Source organism: Leucoraja erinacea, chromosome 4, assembly GCF_028641065.1.
Source record: "Leucoraja erinacea ecotype New England chromosome 4, Leri_hhj_1, whole genome shotgun sequence".
NCBI lineage: Eukaryota > Metazoa > Chordata > Chondrichthyes > Rajiformes > Rajidae > Leucoraja > Leucoraja erinaceus.
In genome coordinates this window covers 85,831,179-85,847,245 of record NC_073380.1, presented here as the reverse complement: position 1 = coordinate 85,847,245, position 16,067 = coordinate 85,831,179, and the positions used below count along the sequence as shown (strand labels likewise).

The window sequence follows — 16,067 nt, the reverse complement described above, 5'->3', positions numbered from 1 at the left end:
TCCACAGTGACTCTACCTCGTCAGTCCCTATGTCTTCCCTCGCAAGGGACTGAATTCCATCCCTCACCAGCGGAGCTACCTCTGCCCACCTGCCTGTCCTTTCTATAGGATGTATAACCCTGAATATTAAGTTCTCCTGCAGCCACCTCTCAGTAATCCCCACAATGTCATATCTACCAACCTCTAATTAAGCCTCAAGCTCATCTACTTTACTTTTTATACTTCGCGCATTCATATACAATTTTATTCACCTTTCACATCGATCCCTATTACACTTGGCCATGCTCTCCTATCCCTTTGTGAGCTTTCTTTCCCATTAATTTGTGGGTCATTAACTATCCCTTTCCCTTTAACTCTGTCCTTGGCTATCCCATTTGACTACCCCCCCCCCCCCCCCCCCCCCCCTTATTTAGTTTAAAACCACATGTGTAGCAGTGGCAAACCTGCCTTCCAGAAGACCCCCACCTGTTAAGGTGCAATCCGTCCCTTTTGTACAGTTCCCCCTTACTCCAAAACAGATCCCAGTGGTCTAAGAATCTAGTTGGTGTGGTTTGAAACCTAACTTTTTAAAACCTTTTTGAAAAGTTTGTCATTACAGTTTGAAAAAGTCCATATATATCCTTGCATGCTCAAAATGAAGTTGCTATGAGCAGGAGCGGACTGGGTCTAAAAATATTAGTTGCCAGGAGACAAAGGGGGCCCACTTCATCTCAGGGGCCCACTTGCCATCGGGCAAGCTGACAACCTGGCCAGTCCGCCACTGACTATGAGACCTTTGAGTGAAAGTAACGCTTAAATGTGATTAAAACCAACATCCTTGCTTTAGGCTAAAGAATTGAGCCTCAGGCTCATCAAGTAATGTTCCAGGATCATGTGTCCATAATAATTAGGGTTGGCTTTTGATTGCTAGGTGTTATACATAAATCATCATCAATATATTAGAGCATAGGGGAAGTATATGTGAAATTGGTTCTTCCAATAACTCAAGTCGTTCAGCTGTAGAATTTAAACACTCAATTATTGACTTCGGACCATCAAGTCTACTCCACCATTCAATCCCTCATCTCTCCCTCCTAACCCCATTCTCCTGTCCTCTCTCCATAACCCCTGACATCCGTACTAATCAAGAATCTATCTCAGCTTTCAAAATATCCATTGACTTGGCCTTCACAGCCTTCTGTGGCAATGGTATTTTATTTCTGATACTATTTCCTTTTTCTCACAAACTGTGCACTGCCCTTGATCAAAGAGTGAATAACCGTAACAAACCATGAAGGCCAAGACTTTGCAGATTTTGAGAATAAACAAAATTTGGGGCAGAGAGTCAAAAAGAATCAGTGGGGAGATCATAATTTTGGATCATAAGTAAACAATGCAAGAGATTCTATTCAATAAGTACGGGCAGAGAAAGGCAATCACTTACAGCAGTGCACGGAAAGGCAGAGCAGGTCATAGAAGCAGAGGGACAAATATAAATATTCCATATTTTCACACACAAAGTGGTGAAACCCTGGTGGGTTGTGCGACAAAATGATCACGATCATAAGACAGGAGCAGAATAATGCCATTTGGGTCATCGAGTCTGCACCACCATTTGATCATAGTTGATCTATTTTTTTCCTTTCAACCCCAATCTCTTGCCTTAACCTTACTCCACGTAACCTTTGATGCCATTATTAATTAAGAACCTAACAACCGCTTAAAACGGAGTTTGTGTGAACTTCAGGTAACTGGGCATATTGGCGTAGACTTGGTGGGCTGAAGGGACTGTTTCCATGTTGCGATGACTCTAGATCATGAAATGAGGAGAGGATATCTGCTCTCGAATGCCCATAGTTTCCACACACATTCCACATTCCGACCCCCCACAATACTGCGCCCATATTTCCGTTCATATTTTAATATCTGTGGTTGAAATGCTTGGGGCCCATCAGATTATTAGGTCTGAACAGAACGTCTGTGGTGTGTTTCCCTCTGCGGTTTTGCTCTGGGCTGAAGCATTGTTTGGTATCTGGTGGGGGGTAAAGTTGCCCAATGGACAACAGTTGGAATGAACTCTGCAACTCCTCTTTCCCTGCCCTGAGAACGTTAATGTCCTTGGAGCAAGTCCCAGGTTTCGGAATCTCCTTGAGGAGGCAGGTCGCTGGAGCAGGGCATAGTCTGTGGGCAAGGGGCAGTGGGAATGGTTGCTTCCTGTGCTGGACTAGAGGAGTGTACACTACTCTGTACTGAGGGACAGCGCTACTGTGCCGCCGGTCTTTGCTCACTACAGGCGGAGACTGAAGTTGTAGACGGTCATGTGGGTCACTGAGGTTGGACAGGCTGCTGAGGGTGCCCGAGTGAGTGTTGCGACTTTCAGGCCACACTGCCGTCGGTGTGAGGACGGGTCGTGGCTGGCTGTTCACAGCGGAGCACGGCTCAGCTTCTTCTGAGCTGAACCCCTTCACCTGCTTGGACTGGGAGTAGAGCCGGCGGAACTCCTCATCAAAACATTCCACAACGTGCCCGGAATAGAAGCTGATGAAGTTCTTGTGGACTTGTGCCGACAACCAAGTGAAACTGCAGAGAGAAAAGCCAGTCTGGATGATCAGTAGAATCTATAACCACACCAACTGAAGAAAATAAATCATTTATTTGCATGGTCTGTTTATAACCCGTGGTCCAGTGGGCATGTGCCTTGAATCTAAACCTTCTGGTTAGAACCAAGTACCATTCCACAGATTCCTGCCTGACACTCCCCATGCACCACTCAGGGAATGCAACAGTGTTAGAGAAGGTGGTAAATGAAACTAATCTGTTCTCTCTGGTAAACACGTTATTTTGAAGAGCAGGGCAGTGGCCAATATTTATCCTTCATTAACATCACTAAAGCAGACTATCTGGCCCTAACATTGTTGTTTGAAGGCGGTTTGCCGTGCACACATCGATGACAGTGGTCCCTATTCAAGAAGAGCTACTTTCTTACACCTATAATTGTAATTGTAATTGTAATTGTAAATCTTTATTGTCATTTCCTGAGTATTCGCATACCCAGAGGAAACAAAAAAACGTTGCTCAACCAGTGTCCATTCAGTTTGCATTAGAAAATAAATAGGAATTAAAATTAAAAAATACATGTCATGAACAAATTTAACACTCTACTAAACATTCAACAGCCGTTCCAACCGGCAGCGGCACAACAGTGGCTCTGCTGCAGTGTGGGGGTTTGTGCGCGATACTTGGCAGGGGGCAAAGTCCATTTAACAGTCTTATAGCCTGTGGGAAGAAGCTGAGGAGCATCCTGCTGGTTTTTGCAGCTAATGCTCCTGTACCTCTTCCCAGATGGGAGGATGGAGAAAATGTCATGCGATGGGTGGTAAGGGGTCTTTGATGATGGAGATGGCTCTGTTGATACATCTCTTCTTGTATATGTCCAGCAGGAAGGGGAGTGGAGCACCCAATAATCCTGCTTGCGGTCTTCACAATCCTGTCCAGTTGGTGCCGTTCGTACGCCTTGCAGCTCCCGAACCAGGAAGTGATGCCGTATGTCAGTGTGCTCTCGACAGTCCCCCTATAAAAAGTCCGTAGGTGTGTGGTGGGGAGGCCTGCTTTACATAGTCTTCGGAGAGGGTGAAGTCGCTGCTGGGCTCTCTTGACCAGAGCTGTGGTGTTGGCCGTGGACGTCAGGTCATCAGACAGATGTAGTCCTAAGAACTTTATGCTGCTGACCCTTTCCACATCAGCTCCATCGATGTGCAGAGGTGTATGGTGTTGTTTCCCCGCCCTCCTGAAGTCAACCACCATCTCCTTAGTTTTTCCCACGTTAAGAATGAGGTTGTGGGATTTGCACCAACCTGTGAGCAGCTCCACCTCCATCCTGTACGCCGATTCATCATTGTCACTGATGAGACCCACTACTGTTGTGTCATCAGCGAACTTGTTGATGAAGTTGTTATTGAGTCTGGCAGTACAGTCGTGTGTCAGCAGACTAAACAGAAGGGGGCTTAGGACACAGCCTTGGGGTGAGCCAGTGCTCACGGCTATGGTTTTTGATGTCCTACTGCCCACCCTGACTGTCTGCTGCCGTTGCGACAGAAAGTTCAGGACCCAGCTACATGTGCCAGCATCAACCCCCAACAGCTCCAACTTCTCCACCAGCTGCTGCGGGATGATTGTATTGAAAGCAGAGCTGAAGTCTATGAAGAGGATCCTGGCATAGGTATTTTTCCGATCGAGATGTGACAATACGAGGTTCAGTGTTGTTGAGACTGCGTCCTCTGTGGATCGGTTGGCTCTGTAGGCGAACTGTAGTGGGTCTAGGTCGGCAGGTAGACTATTTTTGATGTGCTGCATAACTAGTCGCTCAAAACACTTCATTACAATGGGTGTTAGGGCCACTGGTCGAAAGTCATTATGGCAGGCTGGGTTTGGTTTCTTCGGGACAGGGACGATGGTGGCACTCTTAAGACAGTCCGGCACTACTGCCTGGCTGAGTGAGATGTTAAAAATGTCTGTGAAGACATCCTTCAGTTGCTCGGCACAGTCTCTTAGAATGCATCCAGGAATGTTGTCCGGCCCTGCAGCTTTGCGTGGATTGACGCTGGCAAAGGCCTTTTTAACTCTGGCTGCGGACAGCCTGAGCGACTGGTCACTGGGAGATGGCAGTGGTGCACGTGTCTGGGTGCTGTTTTTAACCTCAAACCGTGCGTAGAACTCGTTCCGTTCATCTGGTAGAGAGGGGTCGTTTTGGCCTATCCGCAGCGGGGGGGCTTGTAGTCAGTGATGGTCTGAAATCCCTGCCACAAGCGACGTGTGTCTTTGTCATTTGCGAAGTGGCTATTGAGTTTTTGTCCGTACAGCCTCTTCGCTTCCCTGATCCCCCGGGATAGGTTACCCCTTGCCAGTTTGTATGCTTCGTTGTCCCCAGATTTGAATGCCGCATTCCGGATTCTCAGTAGGGAACACACTTCCCCAGTTAGCCAAGGTTTCTGATTGGCACGCCTCCTGATGGTTTTTACCACCATTACATCCTCAATACATTTATTGATGTATGCGATGACGGATTCTGTATATTCTTCGAGGTTGATGCCACTGATTCCACATGGAATAAAGAGAGTCCATGAACACCTCTACTTCATTAGAAGAATAAGGAGATTTGGTTTGTCAACAAAGAGTCTCTTGAACTTCTACAGGTGCACGGTAGAGAGCTTATTGACCAGTTGCATCCTGCCTGGTTCAGCAACTCAAATGCCCAAGAATGGAAAAGATTGCAAAAAGTGGTGAACACTGCCCGGTCCATCACGGGTACTGACTTCCCAATCATTGTAAGGATCAACAGGGTTCACTGCCTCAAAAAAAAAAACAGCCATCATCCTCAGAGACCCACAACACCCTGACCACACTCATTTCACTCCTGCCATCACAAAGAAGGCAAAGGAGCTTGAAACGACAACCTCCAAATTAGCTCTGAATGGGGGCATTAGTGTGTGTGTGTGTGTGTGTGTGTGTGTGTGTGTGTGTTCATATATATATATATATTTATATTTATATATATATATATATATATAACTTTGTTCTGACAATAAAGTAATGTTGTATCGTATATATGTATATGTATAAAAAAATATATATATATATCTTTATAATACTAAATCTCTGTCTTATTTGTGGCTGTGTGTGTGTGTCAATATCTGGTTAATTCCTATATTCTTCCAAACGCTAGGCCACAGCTTTCCCATTTTCATACATTCTACTAACATTTTTCCCGTCGAGGCGATAAACATCTTCCCGTCGCATTCCCAACTATATTTCCGAAGTTGTTACTCGTTTAAAGATTTAAAAACAGCCCGAAAACGCACCCATTTCGGAAAAAAACCCGAGTGACGTCACAAGGCAGGCCGAGACATTCCAGGAGGGACGGGCACTACGGCTGCCAATGCCTGACACCTGGTGGGGAAGGTGGTGCTGGAGCTGGAGTGAGGGCCGAGCCAGGGGCTTGGGATGGGGCCGTGACCGGGGCCGAGAAAGAAGCCGCCGCTGGAACCAAGGACGAGTCTGGGTCCGTGGTCAGGGACGAGCCCGGAGATGATGCCTGCACTGCAGCCCAGGCAGTGGCCGAGCTGACGGCTGGAGTCTACGGCCAGGGCCGGGCCGAGTACGAGAACCAGGCCGAGTTCCAGGCCCTGGCGCTGCTCTACGACCTGGGTAGGTCCTGGGGCAGGGGACGGGAGTGAGGGGGATGAGTGAGTAGGAGGGAGATGGGGTGGGGAGTACGGTGATAGAGGGAGATGGCGAGGGGTGGAGGGGGGAGATGCCCCCTCCCTATCAACCCTCTCTATCCCCCTCCGTCTCCCTCGTCCTCCACCCTTCCTCCCCCCACTCTACTCCCCTCTCTCCCTCAACCCCCTCCCCTCTCCCTCTACCCCCTCCCTCTCTGCCCCCCATCCCTCTAGCCTCCCCCTCTCTATGCCCCGCCCCTCCCTCTTACCCCCCCCCCCCCCCCGCTCCCTCTCTGTGCCCCCTCCCCCTTCCTATCTACCACCCCTCCCTCGCTAGGGATTGTAGAGGGAGGGTGAAGAGGAAGAGGAAGGAGTACTGGGGGATGAGGATAAATTAGCCGCGTCTGCGCAGTTGGGGGCTATGCATGAGTGGTGCAATATTACGTTGTGGGAACGGCTTGCATTGGGGGAACGGGTGAGTGGTGGAATGGTCTGCACTGGGTCTAGTGTATAAATAAAATACAACCATATATATGTGAATATGTATTTTTAAAATTGTTTGAGACCATCTGTGTTGCTGCTGCAAGCACGATTTTTCATTGTATCTGTACCTCACCATACTTGTGCATTTGACTATTTTACAACAATAATTACATTTCAAAATTATTCCAATAGCTGTCAATTGCTTTCGGAATTTCTGAAATTAATTTTTTTAAATTATATAAAGTGTTTCCTTCCTCACTGCTCACATTGACTTTAACCAAATTGATTTGCGAACAGTATTGGAGGAGCGGAGTTCACTCACCTGTAAGATCCTGCTAAGACATGCAGGCAGTCTATGATGATGAAGTTTTCTTGAACTTGTCCTGAGAATTTCATTCCTGACTTTGCACAGTAGAGATCGCCAGAAACCGTCCGCACACTTATATTCTGTATCGTCACACAAGGGAGAAATGTCTCAACAATGTGAAATTGTTAACTGCGATCACATGTTCCCAGATCAGTTACGTGCTGGGATATTTTTTCATTTTGTTATCACTGGCACCCCTACATCTGCTTTCCAAGACTGGCATCTTACACATTTCCGTTTCCATCACATCACCATGGCAGGGAATGTCCTCTGACATTCCCCCATTACAAGGTAATTACCAGCATATGCAGGAGAAACTCACTTCCAGTGGGGGACTGTGACGGTACAGTAAAAGGTAGAGGGATTTAAATGGAAGTTCGACAAATTCAAGGGAATAAAATAAAGGGGTGGGGAGGGGTGTGAGAAGATGAACGGCTCCAACTGCACAGGCTGGATGGCTTGTTTCTTTGCTGAATATTCTATGTAATTCTCCATACATCTATCCCACCATTCACCTATCTCCCTTTTAAAGTTCTTAGAAACATAGAAACATAGAAATTAGGTGCAGGAGTAGGCCATTTGGCCCTTCGAGCCTGCACCGCCATTCAATATGATCATGGCTGATCATCCAACTCAGTATCCTGTACCTGCCTTCTCTCCATACCCCCTGATCCCCTTAGCCACAAGGGCCACATCTAACTCCCTCTTAAATATAGCAAACATAGAAACATAGAAATTAGAAATTCTTGATAAGCTCTTCACCATTATTTTAAAAACATAGAATCACAACATCTTTACAGAAGAAAATCATTTTGTTCATTGAGTCGATACTAGCTTTACGCAAAAACAATCCAAGTAACTGCTCTCTCCTGCCCATTCCCTACATCCCTGCAACTCCCTTTTCTAGCTCTACTTTGAACATTGCAAATGGATCTGCCTCCACAACACTGCATGCGGCAAGCGCGACCAAGCCGGAAGCAGTGGCCGCGCGGAGGTCGAGTGATCCCCGTACAGGGCCGGTCCCACCAGCATGCGACTGCATGCGGCAAGCGCGACCAAACCTGAAGCGGGGGCCGCGCGGAGGTCGAGTGATCCCCGTACAGGGCCGGTCCCACCAGCATGCGACCTGCATGCGGCGAGCGCGACCCAGCTGGAAGCGGGGACCGCGCGGAGGTCGAGTGATCCCGTACGAGTTGACGTGAAGTTCGAGCGAAGTCCACGGGAAGTTCACGCGTGACGTACGGCGTCAAGACGCTGCATACGGTGTCGAGGCGGTGCGTAAGGTCTCAATGCGGCTGCGGGCCAGCAGGCCGTTACCGCGCAGTAGAGGGGTCAGAAAACAAGGAATCATCAGTGGAATATTCAGTTGCAGTCCAACATGATCAGCCATGATTAGCGATAATCAGCCATGAGCACATTGAATGGCGGTGCTGGCTCGAAGGGCCGAATGGCCTACTCCTGCACCTATTGTCTATTGTCTATAACATTTAGGTGTATTTTTAGACATCAGTAATGGGAGGATGGGGTTGCTATCCTTGAGCCTAGAAGCAGAGCTGGTCAGGGGAGGTTAATTAAGGATTTAATCTAAACTATGAACACAGTCTGAATTACAACACAAGTCATGGGTAGATTAATCTAAACTACTAATCGAAACCAGGACAGAACTGCCAAAGGAAATTTCCTCTGGGGAGTTTCCATGTAACAATAGCAGTGGGGCCAGCACCTACATCTCATCTTTCACAGCAGCTGAATTACAACATAAGAAACAGGCCCTTCGGCCCATGCCGACCTTTTTGTCATCTCCACTAATCCCATTTTCAGGGACGGCTAAAAACCGGTCATTCTTTCCCCTCACCTGTCAGGCAGAAGATACTAAAGCTTGAAATAACATATTCACCAGCTTCCCTATTATTATCAGACTACTGAACGGACCTCTCATATGCTAAGGATGTATTCTTGATATTCCAATCGGCCTCATTGCAACCATTGTACTTTTTTAATTACTCTCTCTGTAGTTGTGACTGTTTATTTTTCTATTTAGCACTATCTAGTGTACTCATATAACCATATAACCATATCACAATTACAGCACCGAAACAGGCCATCTCGGCCCTACAAGTCCATGCCGAACAGCTTTTTTTCCCCTTAGTCCCACCTGCCTGCACTCATACCATAACCCTCCATTCCCTTCTCATCCATATGCCTATCCAATTTATTTTTAAATGATACCAATGAACCTGCCTCCACCACTTCCACTGGAAGCTCATTCCACACAGCCACCACTCTCTGAGTAAAGAAGTTCCCCCTCATATTACCCCTAAACTTCTGTCCCTTAATTCTGAAATCATGTCCTCTTGTTTGAATCTTCCCTATTCTCAAAGGGAAAAGTTTGTCCACATCAACTCTGTCTATCCCTCTCATCATTTTACCTCTATCAAGTCCCCCCTTAACCTTCTGCACTCCAGAGAATAAAGACCAAACTTATTCAACCTATCTCTGTAACTTAGTTGTTGAAACCCAGGCAACATTCTAGTAAATCTCCTCTGTACTCTCTCTATTTTGTTGACATAATTACATTACATTTACACACAGGCAAAGGTGGGTGAAGTGTCTTGCCCCAAGGACACAACGACAGTATGCACTCCAAGCGGGATTCGAACTGGCTACCTTCCGGTCGCCAGCCGAACACTTAGCCCATTGCGCCATCTGTCGTCCCCAACAACCAATTCCCCAACAACCAATACTCATGATGGTAGGATTTGCCTGGATAGTACATAAAGCAGTTTTTCCTTGCTGTATCGCAATACAATTGACATGAATAAACCAATTTGCCCACAGTAGGACTGTAACCCATCTCTGCCTTGTCTACTTAATGCCTGTCTTGTCTCTGGTAATCTAGAGTCACGAGTTCACATTTCATCAAAATACTAGATTTCACAATAGCCAGCGAGTTTAAAATTAGCTCTATAATTTGGAAATTTAGTTGCCTTCACAATACTGGAATTATAAACATAGAAACATATAAAATAGGTACAGGAGAAGGCCATTCTTCCCTTCGAGCCAACACCACTATTCAATATGATCATGGCTGATCATTCAAAATCAGGTGCAAAATCAAAATCAAAAGCCATCAGGTTCACCAGCCTCCTTCAGGAAGGAGATCTACCGTCCTTGCTCTTGCTAATGTTTGACTCCACAACCACTATGGTTGTCAAATCTGCACTAACCCAAAACAAGCCACTCAGTTTCAGGGCAAGTAAGGATAAGAAAATAAATGCTAATATCTTCAGTGGCCCCCAGATCCTGCAAACTGAATAAACACTACTTTTCGGGCTGAGTTTCACATTGGTTGGTCTCTCTTCTATCTCCTAACTGTGGCTGTGCTCATATATAAGAAAGACATGTTGGAGTAATTCAGCGGGTCAGACAGCATCTTTGGGGAACATGGATAGGTGATGTTTCGGGTCGGAATTCTTCTTCAGACCCGATTGGGTCGTTTCTTCAGACTATTTCGGGTCAGGGCACCTTCCTCAGAGGGTTCCAGCCCACTGGAACCAGGTTTCCTGTCCTAACCCGAGACATTACCAATCCATGTTCCCCAGGGATGCAGCCTGACCTGCCTGAGTTACTCCAGCATGTTATGTCTTTCCTTGGTTTTCCAGCATCTGCAGTTCCTTGTTTGTGCACTAATATTTGTCATTCTTTAATAGTATTTGAACTCACACGCACCTTTAAGTGACTGCTTGTTAACTGGAGTTTTTCACACATTTCAGTGAAGTATTGTAACGAGCCCTGGTTCAGCAACACATAAACCGCGACGCTGCGCTTGTTGGCAGCTTCAAGCACATCACAAAATATGTCGATGTCAGTGAATACATCCATCACAACGGCGATCAACTGTGGGTGAGAAGGCTGGAATCAGCATGGTCAGAAGTTTGAACTTTTCTGCTTTGATTTCGGACATGTGGGAAATCTGGGGGAGCTGGCATTGTTCACCTTGGAGCAGAGACGGTTCGGTAACAGACATATTCTAATTTATGAGCGGTTCAGACAAAATAAGAGTATAGAAGCTGGGATGTAATGTTAAAATTGTACAAGGCATTGGTGAGACCAAATCTGGAGTATGGTGTACAATTTTGGTCGCCCAATTATAGGAAGGATGTCAACAAAATAGAGAGAGTACAGAGGAGATTTACTAGAATGTTGCCTGGGTTTCAAGCAACTAAGTTACAGAGATAGGTTGAATAAGTTAGGTCTTTATTCTCTGGGGCACAGAAGGTTGAGGGGGGACTTGATAGAGATCTTTAAAATGATGAAAGGGATAGACAGAGTTGATGTGGACAAGCTTTTCCCTTTGAGAATAGGGAGGATTCAAACAAGAGGACATTACTTCAGAATTAAGGGACAAAAGTTTAGGGGTAATATGAGGGGGAACTTCTTTACTCAGATAGTGGTAGCGGTGTGGAATGAGCTTCCAGTGGAAGTGGTGAAGGCAGGTTCATTGGTATCATTTAAAAATAAATTGGATAGGCATATGGATGAGAAGGGAATGGAGGGTTATGGTATGAGTGCAGGCAGGTGGGACTAAGGGGGAAAAAAATTTGTTCGGCACGGACTTGTAGGGCCGAGATGGCCTGTTTCCGTGCTGTAATTGTTATATGGTTATATGGTTATATGGTTATAAGAAGCAGCTTTCAGTGGTAAAGAAGGTCAGCGAGCAGAGAAGGGGATCGGCAAAAGAGCGAGAGGGGAGAGTGTTTTACACAATAAATTGTTTGTCGTATTGAGGGGACATTGGGATGCAAATCCATAGCTGCCTGGAAGTGACAACACAAGTAGATTTACTGGTAAAGAAGACATGATGGGCTGAAGGGCCTGCTGTCATGTCTCATCTATAACTCTATTCTATATCTCCCAAGTTCGTGACCACTCGCTGCCTTCATTGGTCGGGTTGTTAGTGTTAAATACGGGAAGTTGTATAAAACTTTGTTTAGGCTTTCCTGCTCTCCAGAGATGCTGCCTGTCCCGCTGAGTTACTCCAGCATGTTGGGTCCACTTCGTCTGGAGGATCTGGTCTCCGCATTGCAGGAGGGATGTGGAGACTTTGGAGAGGTGGAGAATTAAAGAGAATAAGCTATGCGGAGGAAAGAGAGACACAAAATTCTGGATTAACTCAGCGGGTCAAGCAGACTCTGGAGGGCATGGATAGATGACATTTTGGGATGATACCTTTCTTCAGCCCCTGAGTTTCTAGCTGGAGGCTGAGGGTCAAACTGAGAGGTATATACAATTATGAGGCATAAATACATTCCAAAGATTTTTTCCCAGGGTGAAGATGTCAAATACTAGAGGTCATAGGTTTAAGGTGAGAGGGGGAAGTTTATTTTCAACAACGAGTAACATAGAAACATAGAAAATAGGTGCAGGAGTAGGGCCCTTCGAGCCTGCACCGCCATTCAATATGATCATGGCTGATCATCCAACTCAGTATCCTGTACCTGCCTTCTCTCCATACCCCCTGATCCCGTTAGCCACAAGGGCCACATCTAACTCCCTCTTAAATATAGCCAATGAACTGACCTCAACTACCTTCTGTGGCAGAGAATTCCACAGATTCACCACTCTCTATGTGAAAAATGATTTTCTCATCTCGGTCCTAAAAGACTTCCCCCTTATCCTTAAACTGTGACCCCTTGTTCTGGACTTCCCCAACATCAGGAACAATCTTCCTGCATCTAGCCTGTCCAACCCTTTAAGAATTTTGTAAGTTTCTATAAGATCACCCCTCAATCTTCTAATTTCTAGCGCATACAAGCCGAGTCTATCCAGTCTTTCTTCATATGAAAGTCCTGACATAGAAACATAGAAATTAGGTGCAGGAGTAGGCCATTCGGCCCTTCGAGCCTGCACCGCCATTCAATATGATCATGGCTGATCATCCAACTCAGTATCCCGTACCTGCCTTCTCTCCATACCCCCTGATCCCCTTAGCCACAAGGGCCACATCTAACTCCATCTTAAATATAGCCAATGAACTGGCCTCAACTACCCTCTGTGGCAGAGAGTTCCAGAGATTCACCACTCTCTGTGTGAAAAAAGTTCTTCTCATCTCGGTTTTAAAGGATTTCCCCTTTATCCTTAAGCTGTGACCCCTTGTCCTGGACTTCCCTAACATCGGGAACAATCTTCCTGCATCTAGCCTGTCCAACCCCTTAAGAATTTTGTAAGTTTCTATAAGATCCCCTCTCAATCTTCTAAATTCTAGCGAGTACAAGCCGAGTCTATCCAGTCTTTCTTCACATGAAAGTCCTGACATCCCAGGAATCAGTCTGGTGAACCTTCTCTGTACTCCCTCTATGGCAACAACGTCTTTCCTCAGATTAGGATTCCTCAGACGAGTAGCGGTGCCTGAAACACATCACTGTATTCATTTAACTAATTAAAAAATTTAAAAATGTTCCTAAACAATCCACTGTCTGTAGGATGAGAACGTTGCCGTTGTAATTGTTTCCTTTCTGAGTCGGAGAGGGCGAGGAAGTGAGGAAGTTACTGTAGCTTTCAATCCCAGTGCTGGCGTTTCTGGACACCACTCCACTCTCCCCACCGCAGGGTGTTGGATATTTGTCCCGGAACTATGTGCGGAGCAAAGATACTAGAGGAGATTTGACTGGGTTTTGATTCCCAGCGGGTTGAGATGACATTGCTCTGTAATTGAAAGCGTTACCTCAACAGCCTGGTTGATTTGGAAGCGTAAAACGTCCTTGATGCTGCGGGAGCCCTGGGTCTGGAAGTAAACGCTGACATTGGATGGGCCCTTCAGGTAGTAGCGTTTGTTTAACATGGGCCAGCCTTGCTCCAGCACCGGGCCCCCGCTGTCTGATTCCAGGGGGAAGTAGGTGTCCGAAGCGTGGGAGACAGCATCCATCCCTTCTCCATCTACACCTGGTTCCTGGAGCTGGGGACCCTCGGCGTTGGTGACAATGTACTGCATTTCTGAAGGAGATAAGAAGCTCAGTTCCTGCTCCCAGTTCAAGATGTTCTCATAAGCCCCGGGTCCGGAGTCGAGCAGCGCGTCCGTGGCCAACCTGACGCTTTCGTTGTAACTGAGGTCGAAGGTGAGCGGTGGAGTCCAGGGGCTTTTAGCCGCTTCCACCCGCCTCTTCATTTTGCCACCATTTAGTCCATTCCAGGTGCTTTTCAGATAACTTTGTACGTTCATCATTAACGGCTGTGAACAACTCATCTGCAAGACCAACACACACCCTCCTGAGTGCTTACATCTGCATTGGTACGCGAGGTAAGTCACGCAATGACTTGTTATTAAGAGACCTGAGCTGCCCTTCCTCCAGGCAAGTGCTGAATCAGAACCATCACGTGTTATAAACCCTTCCACGGGACTGTCACATCGCATACATCTACAGGAGCCACTAATTTAACATCTCTCATTGTCACTCACGTTGAATGAATGCTGTTGTTACCCTGTGCAATGGACTCACACTTCTCCAAATGTCAGCAGTGACAATCACCAATGTTCGTTTGTTGTTGAACCTTCAGAGTGTCTGTCTGGTTTGAAGGCTCAGAAAGCACCATTGTTGAGGAGGTGACACCATCTTCCTGATCTGATGCTAATACATCTTGATCCCCCAGGCAGACTCAAATGGCACTGATTTGAAGAAGAGTAGTGGGACCATCATGTCTTTATTAGTTCTTTATCCTCCCAGTCATTCATAGAAACATAGAAAATAGGTGCAAGAGTAGGCCATTCGGCCCTTCGAGCCTGCACCGCCATTCAATATGATCATGGCTGATCAACCTAATGAGTATCCTGTACCTGCCTTCTCTCCATACCCCCTGATCCCTTTAGCCACAAGGGCCGCATCTAACTCCCTCTTAAATATAGCACACCATATTCAACCACACTGGCTTGGAATATCGGCTCAGAACCTATTATCAAATTTCAGAAAGCTTGATGTGTGTAAATCTACCACTCCCTTTCGTAAGTTTCAACAATTATGAAGCTTATCCTGGAGTCAAAAATAATCCAAAGTTACAGTATGGGTCACCCTTCAACAAGTGGGTTAGACTGGGCTCGCCAACCATCTTTCCCTTACACACTCCAGTGTCTCCATAGAACCAACTGAGCTGAAGGTTTGGTTGCCATGGATGTTCCTTCCATGGGCCAGGAGAAAGCCTGGCTTGCTTCTGGATCTGTAGGAAGTAATGGCAGATGCTGGTTTAGATAGACACAAAATACTGGAGTAAGGGGGGGGGGGGGGTGGGGAGATAAACTGGAGGTGAGAAAAGACCAGAAAAAATCAGGGCTGAAAGAGATGACCTCAGGAAGGGTGGAGCCCATAATGGCCCATTGTTGGTTGAGGAAGATGTGATAACTAGAGGGATATAAGGATACGACCAGTGGGACTCGATTAGTTGAATGGCCTTTTGATAGCTGCCTACTGTCAAAGGGCAATGGCAGTCATTTCAAATACTGCAAAAATTTAAACAATAAACACAATTTTTACACTGCAGGTATTATCGTGATGTTTAAGAAACATAGAGACAGGTGCATGGATAGGACAGGTTGAGGGAGAAGGGCCAAACACAGGCCAGTGAGACTAGTGTAGATGGGACATCTTGGTCGGTGTGGCAAGTTGGGCCGAAGGGCCTGTTTCCACGATTTTTTGACTATGTGAGCATACTTAAAAACATCCCAGCATAGAAATAATCCGAGAACAAAGTAAAATAAAGAATAAATAAATAACCACCTACCCTTTCCAGATAAGGTTGGTGAACGTACTAAAGTGGATGGGACCAGCCAGCCAGCCAAGGGGTGCACAAAGCTGCAGGCTGTCTGAACACTGCCCCTGGACAGTGTACTACTGGTGGAGTGGCTGTACCTGATCGCCAGCTGCTCTCCAATGTCCATGTTGCAAAGCACAGTCGTCAGAGACAAGCTGACATGAGAAGAGGCATGCACATTTTAGGCCGCTGTGCCAAGCGCTTGATGAGGGCAATATCGA

At 46.4% G+C, this 16,067-nt stretch overlaps 1 protein-coding gene across 1 annotated transcript; it reads right to left on the bottom strand.

Moving 5' to 3' along the window:
• Positions 1-1,110: 1,110 nt before the first annotated feature.
• Positions 1,111-15,406, bottom strand: LOC129696645 (protein FAM83A). The gene is made up of 4 exons (XM_055634727.1): positions 13,772-15,406; positions 10,777-10,944; positions 7,003-7,127; positions 1,111-2,559 (listed from the first exon to the last, which is right to left on the bottom strand). The coding sequence occupies exons 1-4, from the start codon at positions 14,456-14,458 to the stop codon at positions 1,899-1,901; spliced, it is 1,641 nt and encodes a 546-aa protein (XP_055490702.1). The 5' UTR covers positions 14,459-15,406; the 3' UTR covers positions 1,111-1,898.
• Between the last annotated feature and the right edge of the window lie 661 nt (positions 15,407-16,067).